The sequence below is a fragment of the Chaetura pelagica genome, unplaced genomic scaffold (assembly GCF_000747805.2).
Source record: "Chaetura pelagica isolate M959 unplaced genomic scaffold, ChaPel_1.0 scaffold76, whole genome shotgun sequence".
Lineage (NCBI taxonomy): Eukaryota > Metazoa > Chordata > Aves > Apodiformes > Apodidae > Chaetura > Chaetura pelagica.
The window spans coordinates 2,692,048-2,703,443 of NW_009970723.1; the positions used below are offsets into that span (position 1 = coordinate 2,692,048).

Sequence of the window (11,396 nt, forward strand, 5' to 3'; positions counted from 1 at the left end):
GGGGCGCGGGGGGGCCGGTCCCTCAGAGCTGCAGGTTGAAGGGGCGAAAGTGGGTTTTGCTCTCGGCTTCTGTGTCGTAATTGAACGTGGCGGGGTGAAGGTGGCGGGCACGGGATCGGCCTTTACCTGGGCTTCCTGTGGCTGAAGGGGCCCCTGTTAAAAATGCGTTATTCAACCTGTGGAAAAAAAGCGTGAAGGCCCACTAGAAAGAACATCCTTGTACGTGTAACAGCACTTAATTAATTCAGATTACAGTGCTTAAAAACAGGAAGAGGGGCAAGTTTGTGATACGTGGCTCTTTGTTACATGTTTTTTTCCTCAATACCTGTGAAACAGATTCATTTGCCCCCTCACTAGCCCCTCCTGCTGACTGTTCTGTACTTAGTATAATTCCAAATAAGTAACCAGAGACACAGCTGATACTTCTTAAATGCAAACACATTCTCCACGAAGCTCCCTCGCTTTCGGACAAAGTGTTGTGAGAACAATTAGTAGTTCAAGCAATGCGTTTTAAACTATAATCAAAGCTATTGAGGTTAAAAAACTCTGCAAGACTGGCTGTTACCAGCGTGATTGTTTTTCTGTGGTCTTGTGACCCTTTTGTCTTTTCATCAGGTAAAGGTAAAACACTGACAACGTTCACAAATTGCAGCTGATGTAAATCACTGTCAGATGTAAAATGGTCATTCATTGCAAACAGGACAGGGGTTGTAGTTTGCTTTATGACTTACAATGATGATCAAATGTCTGCACCATGAGAAGCAGCCTTACTCCTTTTCCCCAGTGCCAGCCCAGCCCACATCTAGACACTTGTTCCAAGGCCAAACGGGGGTAGTTTTGTGCTTTCCACATCAGTGAAGATACGGTTTCCATTCCCAGAGGTGCTGTTGTGTGGGACAAGTCACTGTGCCTCTTTGTATTTCTTCCTTTCCATTTTGTGAACAAGCTTAGTCATAAGTCTGTTTTTTTTAAAGTATTGACATTTATTAAAGAACTACAGAGATGAGAGGGTATGTTTTCATTAATTATTTTCCAAGTCCTCCTTTACAAGGTTGTACTAAAAGCACAACAGTGAATTGAAAGAAGCGCTTTGGCTTTGATTCAGGTTTTGCTGAAGCAAGGTGCCAAACACGTCTCAGACTGCACTGGTTTTGTGGAAAAGGGCTCCTTTGACATTGGAAACAGTATATTTGACATTACAGCAAGTGCTTTACAGGCCCTGTAAGGAGATTTGAAATTCTGCATTGATCCGAAAATCAGCAGAAGTAAAACAAACAGAAATGCCTGTCATTCTCACCTTCTAGTAGTAATAATTTCTGTAATGCGAAAACCCTAATTTCCATTCTAGCTGAAAGGAAATGTTGTGTTTCATATAAGAAGCTACTGTGAGGAGAATTGAACTGCAAGGAAGTGTATTTTTATGTGACACCTGATAAGCAACATGAACAGAGATACAGAGATGATCTATTGATAAAAGTTTCCAGACTGATCCCACTGTTTTCTGTTTTCTCTTTCTATTTAAACCAGGCACACACAAGGAAACTGATAAAAACAAAAGTATGAGAGTTACTACCTGCTTTCTTAGTGTGATGTATTATTTCTTTGTTGCTACAGCATTGCCCGGCTGATCTAAAAGGTCACATACAAGCAAAATCGAGCTCTTAATGTTCCATAACCCTTCCCGAACTCTGTTGAGCATCACAAATATATGGTGTGCAATTTTGTAGCAGTATTTGACCTGGAACAAGGCCACAAGCTGCTAGGGAGAGCATTCTCAGATGTAAAATGTTTGCAAAACCTCGACCATTTGCATTCTCTAAAAATTAATATATATCTACCATACAGCTTCATATTTGCCTATTTTAGTAGTTTCACTGTAAATACTGTTTATTATAAAAATACTGCTTATTATAAAATCATCAAATATTCATTCTGACAAATTCCTCTTCTCAGTTAAGTAACTTTTCATACATTTTATTTACATCTACTACAAGTGAGTTGAATGTTTATTTATTACCTTCAAAGTGAAACAGTTCAGCAGCTTTGGAACACAAGCCTGTAAAATTAACAATGGTTTCAAATGTCTCCTCCAAGTGTGGGTGTTTTTCTTCAGATCCAGTTGTTTAACTTTCCCTATGAAAATGAGCTAGATAATAAGACTGAGAAAACCAAGAAGTTGTATATGTCAAGTAATAATATGCTAGAGTCTAAACAGCTAAAATGTGAGCAATTCCAGCCTAGGTGAGATACTGAAGCTCTGGGAAAATTCCTGCTTTGTTCCTAGAGTTGATGATTAGGACAGTTTTCACCTCTCTTCAATTACTTATCTGTCAGAATAGCTTAATTTCATTTTGCTTCTGTTTCTAAAAACTAGGTTGAATGAGCTTCTCTATACAAACCTAGACACATTCTTGGAGTAAGATGAAACGGAATGTGAAAATTTTTGGAATCTTATCAACTGTGACTTGCCATATTTGTACTGCCATTTACAGGCTGCTAGGCTGTAGCAATAACTGGCGAGTGATGAAAGCAACCTTCCTTGTAAAACCTCTGAGATCTCCCCAAAGATTTACCGCCCGTATCCTGAGTCATATTTTCACTCTACCCACAATAAATGTTATTTAAATTATTTTGTCTGCAACTGCTAGCGCAGAAAAATCAGTGGGAGAAGGAAGAAGGAAGGGAGTGAGGAGAGAATGAGGACTTCCCCCCACCCTTCCCTTCTTTCTAAGCTCAACTTCACTCCTGATTTTCTCTGCCTTCTCCAGTGGAGCAGGAGGATGGAGAATGAGGGTTGTGGTCAGTTCATTACACATTGTCTCTGCTATTCCTTCCTCCTCAGGTGGAAGGACGCCTTAGACTCTTCCCCTGCTCCATTGTGGGGTCCCTCCCACGGGACAGAGTCCTCCATGACTCCATGAACTTCTCCAACATAAGTCCTCCCCACAGGCTGCAGTTATTCACAAACTGCTCCAGTGTGGGTCCTTTCCACGGGCTGCAAGTCCTTTGGGAACAGGCTGCTCCAGCACAGGTAGCTTTTCTCTTTTCACACTTGGTGGATGGTGAGTCACAGTAATCTGGCAGTTAATCAGACTGTGGCAGACAGATTTCTCACGGTCGGCCTGAATACTGCACCCTTACCACAAGCCAGTAGGTCATTTCAGTTGCAATGGATCACACCTCACAGGCTGCAGCTGACAGTCTTGTTAGCCTATTATCAGAGGAATAGATTTGCCTTAGTAGTTCATTCACACTGCACAGCACCACAGAGCAGTAGACATGCTACAGTTTGCAAAGGGAGCTTAGGATTGTGCTTTCCATCGCTCTGTTTACACCTGTTCATACCTTGTCCTTTTTGTCATTGAGGATTGCCTTTCCAGCTACTCCCAGTTGGAGAACATTGGCTGAAAAATTGTAAACAGATGAAAGCAAATTGGAGGGATTAGTCTTGAAAGGGCTCTGCTCCTCTAGCTTAAATAGACAGGCTCAAGGCCATTACAAAGTGAGCTTAGGCTGCAACAGGCTCATTCACAAAGGGTGAAGCAAGGCTCCTTTGTTAGATATCAGAACTTATGATTAGGGAAGTACTGACCCTATTGCAGCAACACTGCATGGTTTTATGTTTCAGTATTTCAATACAGCTATAACTATGATAAAAATAATGTGGTTCTTTCCTTGCTATGTTCACTTTGAATTTACAATCCAGCTCTGAAATCCATCAAAAGAGATCCAAAAACTGGAGTGCATCAACTACTGATATTCTGAACAATCTTCTTAAGGAGCACCAAACAATTTAAAAACACTGGCAAATAAGAAAGCCATCACTTCTATGTCTCTATGCACCATACTCATGCACTCAGAGGTGTAACTTTGTTATGTACAATCACATTGAACAACTGGTTTAAAACCTAGTAAGTTCATCTTGCCGACTGCTGAAGAAGAAACAAGAGATTTACCTAAGATCACAAATACCAGGATGAAACTGCAAGCTGAATGCTGTGATTCTAGCTGAACTGTATTTCTTTCTCTTTTACATGAGAATTAGAAAAGGGTAATTCTAAGTTCTCTTTTTGTGCCCCATCTAATCACACAATAATGCCAAGATTTACAAACACATGAGATCTGTCCTCATAGATGTAGGAAAGACACTACAATAGTGTAATGTGCTTCTTCACTTCAGAGTACTGATACACTGCAAGTTTACATTTTCATTGTTTATTAATTTCAAGACACAATTTTTGCATCATTTACACAAAAATAAATATAAAATTTAAGAAAAAAAATTGAAATATTTATTATTATAATAGCTTATTTTCCTTTCAGGACATAGATCTTCTGTCAGTCAAGCAACTGACAAATTGATGGGAATTGCGTCTTTATAACTGAGGACAGATTCTGGCCTACCAGTAATTTTAAAAGAAAACTGGACTCGGTTTGAATACCACACTTCTAAAAAATATTTTATTTTTTTTTCTTAGTGATAATTTACTGATTAACTAAAGTACGACTCCGGATCTTCTATAAACAGAACATCATTATCAAGATACTCTAAAATTATGTTTCCACCATTGTACAATGGATAGTCTTTATCAGATAGCCGTGTTTCCAATATGTGCTCAAATGGCAAGGCTTCTCCAGAGGCAGTATGGCATAATCTCAATTTCTGTAAGACAAATAACACCAAAGTTAACATCAAGATTTGAGATGCAAGAAGTGGGGTGGGGGAGGGACAAAAGATTAAAAACAAACAAACAAAAAAAATGCAACAACCTGAAAAATGTTTGTTATTTTAACTGATTTACCTGGGCTGTTGATTTGTTGTTGTCATTTTTAAGGCTTGCTAAGGAAGCTGCAACGTCTACTACTTTCCCAATACTCCACTTACTGCAAAAGAACATGGGCATGCTTTTCTCTTTGTTCCCCTTTGGTAGAAATACTTGAAAGTAAATTCTTTCTGTCTAGAAAAACATGAAAAATAAACAAAAAAAAATATTCACAAAAGAAGCACACAATTCAAGTCATACACATCTAATAGTTTTTCAGTAAAAACTTCAGCTGAAACTTGTTCTTTTCCATCAGGACCAAAGCCCTACTTTACTGCAGATTAAATGTTCATAAAAGTGTTTTTTTGCTGGAGTCCCACAGCTAACTGATGTATATAGACAGACATGAAAAGGTGTCTGCTGTGGGTTTACCAGACAGCTCTTGGAAGAAAAAGGTGTGTTTAAATAAGCAGTGCTGGCTTTTGGCAGCAGTATAGTATCTCAAATTGGAATGCAAACACAATTAAAACAGAAGAATTCATCTCTACAAATAAATGTCTATGTCACTAACTAACATTCTGGTCATGACCAGCTAATCCTTTATCCTGTTTTTCCTCTTTTTATGTAATAAATGCCCTTTCATACAGTATCTACAAGACTGAAACATTTATTTAAGAAATGTCAAGAGTAACATATGAGGGAGAGATTTTTAATGGGACTGAGACAATCCCTTCTTCAGGTTTATTTATTTTTTACTTTCAACAGAAGATATTAATCAGTTCAGACTGTCCTTGTCAGATACTATCAAACAAGATAGAAGTCTTTTTTAAGGATTGTTTTATGCATTCCCTACAAAAACATGGAACTACCCTTCACCCAGCTATGTCTGTAACACTGAGTCTGAAATTCAATCTGTGCATTTTCCTAAAAATTGGAGTGCTCTCCACACACAAAAAACCCTTTAACACCCAAGAACATTAGAAAGAGGCAAGGGAAGCAGGACCTGAATCTTGCTAAAATGTAAATGATCACAACTTGTAAAAGACATAACACAACAGCCATCCTATTACAGACACACACATCACTCAACTGCTGTCAGTGCCCTGGCACCTTCCTACAGTTGCTCCTCCACTTCTAAGATCAAAAAGACAGTCTCCCACAGTTCACTGGAACTTAATTCACAAAACACCTCATTCTGCTGTTGCATCCCTAGCTATGGGATATGCCTCCTGGATTTTCTGTGCCATATCCAAGAAAATACTGGTCAGCCATGAACGCAATAGCTAACACTATTCTATAGCATGGCCCTCCTGTTTTGAGCTGGTCAGTCTCAAGAAGGCTAACTCTATCAGGTCTGACACCAAAAGAAGCAATCATCTGCAGAAAGCTACTCTCAACAAAGAGGTCAGAAAAAAGGTTGAAACAATTGATGACAAAGCAATGCCAGGGCCCCAGCCAGGAGGTCCTCTTTTTGGGAACCAGATGGATAAGGAGGGTAGGAAAGAGGTACCCTGGTCCACCTGGCAAATTTATTAGGTTAGACCTCTCCCTTGAATATCTGAGGGGTGGCATTATATCCTTACTGGAGCTGAAATAATATGGAGCTTAGGGAAAATATTTGCTTGACAGAAAGCAAATGGTCTTAACATGGTGGCAGGATTTAATGGTTTGCTGACACTTCCATGCCCTCTGCTGTGCAGTCTGACAATGGCACTCATTAAAAAAACATTAAATTGCAGAATGGTGTGAACATCACAGAGTGTTTCACCTACCCTGCAGGCCCCAAAATAATGTCACAGTTGAAAAGTGGAATGGTCTACTAAAATGAGCTCTACAGCAAAGTTTATATACAGGAATGTAGTATAAAGCCCTACCTAAAGCTGTCAGATGCTTAAATAACCAGCAGACACGCACTGGTGGAACAAGATCATTTTCCTGGTCTCCAACCCATAAAAGATTTAAAGCCCCCACTATCAGCCTGTTGTTCTTCTCAAGGTGACACTGTTCTTACTAACTACCCTTTGATGGTTAAAATATCTGCCACTGTACTAGCTCCCTGAGAAAAGGGCATACGGTAAACTGTTTATAAATGGGGGCTCCCTTTAACTTTCAGAGGCTTGGATAATTACCTTCAGGAATCATAACTTTAACTACATGGAAACCTCAATTCTAAAAAAATTATAACAACACCCACTGTATTCTACCTTTTTAGCCAAGCATTACCCTGTATGCAGTAAGTGTGTTGTGATCAATCCCTCGGGAAAAAGAATGACATTTAATCAATTTACGAGTGCAGTTTTTCAAAGTTTAAGTATTGATGACCTGGAAAGAGCTATTGTAGATATTTATGCTATGCTTTAAATTGTCCAAGATGCTACTGAGGATGCTTTAAAAAATGCTGGTCTTGTATCAGTCCCCTCTCCTGATGGCCCTGCAGGTCCTGCACACCAGGCAGACTTTTTCTCCCACTGCCTATTGGTCACTGGGCACCAGGCCAACTACTCCACTCCTTATGGGCCTTGAAGGTCCCACGCACCTGGCCAACCTGATGCTGATGACCCTGAACAGGAAAGTGTAGCAGCAGTTACAAGCTCTCAGTGGGACTTGGACCAGAACTGGTTTTGCTGCTGAACTGCAAAATCTGTGATCCCTCGGTGCACAGGGACACCTCCACTGTTGTATGCTTCCTCTGAGGACTGAGTGAGTGACTCATGTTCTTTTTCATGTTTTGAGTCTGGATGATGTCTGGGGTATTGCTACTGCAAGCTAAGTATTAAGATTTGACCTGATCTGCAGAGGGTCCAGATGTTTAGGAACCATAAGCTGTGCTATACAATTCCTGTGCTGTGCTATGTATGAAATCGTGCTACGCTGAATCTGATTTTAAAAATCCTGTGCTACATGGATCATAAAATCCTATGCTATGTTGATAATAAAATCCAGTTAAAATAATAAAGCTTGAATTTTAACTACAACTTAGCACTGTCATCATTCTGCCAGGGATACCCAGAAGAACCTGTCTCTGCAGTGCTGGATGACAGTTGTATGGCAGGAAAACACCTTTCTGGTATAAAATAATGGAATTTGACCTGAACTGCTCTGAACTCCACACAGAGACCTTATAGGGGACATTAAAACTAATGAGAATGCTTTTGGGTACCAGGCTGAAATATATGTGTAAATAATTGTGGGCTTGAAAATGAAATCCAAAACCAAACTGAGGGGACTAAATGAAGAACAAGAAATGTAGAGAAGTTCCCATTTACTCTGAGAATTCAAATATGGAAAAGAAACATGACTGACCTGAGGCAAGGACTTGTCCCCACACGCATGCATTTTCAGTTTCATTAATGCCACTTTTGCTGCTGTCTCACTGTTTTTTGCTCCTTTACGTTTTTTGCTTTTTGCTTCCTCACTTTTTCTAGAATCTAAAAACAATATTATTCCTGTTAGTGTGATGATTCAGACTGTCTCCTGAGTCTAAACTGGAATTGGCCTCATTGTATCTCCAAGGTTCCCATTCCTTTCATGTCCTCCTGAGGCCATAATATCTCCCATTTAATAATATTTGGAATTGCTACAGTCCTAACAGAATTTCTTTACATTGAAAAATACGTGAACACCAACATGAGGTAAACACAGGTTGAAAAAGCTCAGTATGTAACAATGCCTAAATTCCTACAGCTGTGGCCATTACAGCATTCATATGCAGCAGCGTCAAGTTCTCCTGTCTACACAGAACCCCGCTGTCCAGACAGGCAGTGCTGTTTATTCTCTTTCCAGCCCTAGATCTTGCTTAAAAGCTGCAAAACTTTACCTGGTAGACTCACATTTGTTGCCAGCTTGGTTGTGTAGATAAAATCCCAGCAGACTGGTATATGCACCCAATACAACTGCATTATTTGCATATGAACTAATATGCAAATAATAATGGCTAGGTGCAATTAATTGCATTACAGTACCTACAAAATGAGGACAAGACAATTCTGAAAGAAACCTCAGCCCTATTTAATCTTTAAAGATTCTCTGTACAGACATATGCTACTGTTGTCTCAGTGTAGATGAACAGTATTATATGCTGACATGTGAGTTTAGGGCTAATTTAAGAAGAAGCTCCCATCCTTTCCTCTTATTTGGTCCAACCTGAACCCTCAGAGGAGGTCACAAGCTCAAAGAGCCTTCTGAAGAAAACTGTAGAATATATATGTCACTTTACTTGCCTATAATATGTTTCACTAGCTGCTGGGTGGCAGCCATTTGAGGTTTTGGTGTGTCCAGTTTCTCACACTCATGGTCTGATTGATGCCGGTGTCTGTAAACAACAGTGTAAAACTTTTATTACCTTTTCCATACAGTAATGAATGAGCATTGATGTTGAAACACTCTGTTCCACTTACCTTAGACAAAAATGTTTTTCACAATAAGGACATAAAACTGGGAAAAGCTCCTTTCCATTGCAGTTCTTGTATGAGCATGGGTAAGATCTGTGCTGATCTGGTTTCTCAGAACTGCTTCTTATATTCACCTAGGCATTAGTACAACATATTTTGTGTAAACAAACAGGTATTGCAGATACAAGCCACCACCCCAGCTTCCAAAAGAACTGTACTAGCTCTCCATTCAATGAACAAAAGCAGTCCAGTGACTTTCTCCTACTTCTGTCCTGGTTAAGTCTAGCTCAGAGTTATAAAAAGAACCATCATCCTACTTAGACTCAATTTACTTCTGACAGGCAGAAAAAGAGCAGATTCATTTTTTTTAAGCTTGTCATGTTCGCAGTTAAATAATTCATACTTACATGAATGTATATCATCTAATCTGAAAATAGACAGTTGTGTGGAATTTTAATTTTAAGGTAGTCCTATATTATTAAATTACCTCAGAACACTCATGAGCATCCCGGCTCCTGTGCTGAAGGCTTTGTGGCAAAAGAAGAAAATATCACACCATTATCTCCATTTCAGGAAAAGAAAACTACATGTGAAAACATTTAAGTGTTGAAATCTGACAAGTTTTATCATAGGAACACTTCAATTAAATAATATCACTTGGTTTATTTAGCTTGGAGAAGGGATGGCTGAGGTGTTGTGACCTCACTGCAGTCTACAGTTTTCTCAAGAGTGGCAGGAGAGGGGGAGATGTTGATCTCCTCTCTGTGGTGACCAGTGATGGGACACAAGGAAATGGGATAAAGCTGTGTCAGGGAAAGTCCAGACTGAACAACAGGAAAAGGTTATTCAATGCAGTCGGTCACTGGAACAGGGTGCCTGGGAAAATGGTCACAGCACTAAGTCTGTGAGACTTCAAGGAGCACCTGGACGATGCTCTTAGTCATCTGGTATAGTTTCAGGTGGCCCTATGAGGAGCAGGGAGTTGGACTCAAGGATTCTTATGGGTCCCTTCCAACTGGAGATATTGTGAACTTACCAAAAGACACCTGAACAGCCATCACATACAAAGGGGAGAAAATCTGAAACAAAGATATTTGTTTTCAATTAGACAACATGGTTGTTGTTTTGCTAATAGTTTCTACCTTAATTTTTACATTAACTTTTGCTTACCTGTATAATGGGGTAAGTGTTCTTACAATGATATTTAGCAAATGGATCTAGTACCTAGAAGTGGCTTTTGAAACACAGTTACACTGCTAACACCTCTAGTTAATATTACTGAAAAACATACAAATAGGTAAATTACAGTTATATACATTCCATAAGCTGGAATTATGCTGGAAATTCTTTAATTTTTTCCCAATATCAGACTTTGAAACTTGAACATTTTGCTAGCCATCAAACTCACCACCTATGCTAAAGATCAAATTTATTGTGAGAGCACTCAGAATACTATTTACTGACTGCTGAAGCACTGGACAATTTACATTTTTATTATTTGGATTGCCAACTGAAGGAGATGCTATCTCTTCCAAAAAGCCAGCACCTCCTCCATTTGACAGTCCTGATGATCCTACATCTTCCTCTTCATCCTTTATGTCATACATACTATCCTTGTATAATTTAACTTGCACATTACTTGTTAAATCTCTGCACACATCCTCCATCTACGGCATCAATTCTTACACATACAATCACTTCCCTGTCAGCTGAACTTGGCTACATCTCCAGTGGCAGCAAATGCCCACCCCCAGGCCATTACTCTATTTCTCCATCTTCCAGATTTGGTCTTAATGGACTCTTGATGGACCATCTGGGCTACAAAGCTCAGGTCACAATGGTCTCAGTCACTTCATCTGTAAGACTGAGTGCTCCCATCAGAAAAGTGTCAGTGCAAGCGTTTGTGCTGCCTCTTTCTGCAAAGTTAAGTTTTACCAACATCGTTTCCCGAGATCAGTAGAGGCAGTGAGAGTGAGGAATGGAAACACAGGGCACCAACAGCTGGCAAAGCAGGGGATCAAGCACCTGGGGGCACAGGGGATGGTGCAGGGCTGCGGCACGTCACAGCAACAGGACCTGGCTCTGGGACGCCTGCCCGTTGCTGCTAATTACAACTGGATTTTTTCAACTGTGCAGCTTCTCTTGTCTTTCTGGTTGCCCCGGTTCACATGACGCCTCTCAGACCTCTTTACCAGTAGCAAAGCTACATTGTTCTTATACCCGACTACTACAGCCATTAACG

At 39.9% G+C, this 11,396-nt stretch overlaps 1 protein-coding gene across 1 annotated transcript; it reads right to left on the reverse strand.

Annotated features, from left to right (window-relative positions):
• Positions 1–4,420: 4,420 nt before the first annotated feature.
• On the reverse strand, positions 4,421–10,821 carry ZFAND1 (zinc finger, AN1-type domain 1). The gene is made up of 8 exons (XM_010006488.1): positions 10,701–10,821; positions 10,191–10,233; positions 9,642–9,681; positions 9,161–9,288; positions 8,984–9,075; positions 8,067–8,191; positions 4,803–4,958; positions 4,421–4,663 (listed from the first exon to the last, which is right to left on the reverse strand). The coding sequence occupies exons 1-8, from the start codon at positions 10,819–10,821 to the stop codon at positions 4,493–4,495; spliced, it is 876 nt and encodes a 291-aa protein (XP_010004790.1). The 3' UTR covers positions 4,421–4,492.
• Between the last annotated feature and the right edge of the window lie 575 nt (positions 10,822–11,396).

Excerpts from the sequence above, each read along its gene's own strand:
- ZFAND1 (XM_010006488.1), bottom strand. The coding sequence starts at position 10,821 with ATGGAGGATGTGTGCAGAGATTTAACAAGTAATGTGCAAGTTAAATTA. Across the intron at positions 8,192-8,983 it reads GCTAGTGAAACATATTATAG|ATTCTAGAAAAAGTGAGGAA; the intron begins GCAAGTAAAGTG and ends TATTGTTTTTAG. Across the intron at positions 4,959-8,066 it reads GGGACAAGTCCTTGCCTCAG|ACAGAAAGAATTTACTTTCA; the intron begins GTCAGTCATGTT and ends ATGTTTTTCTAG.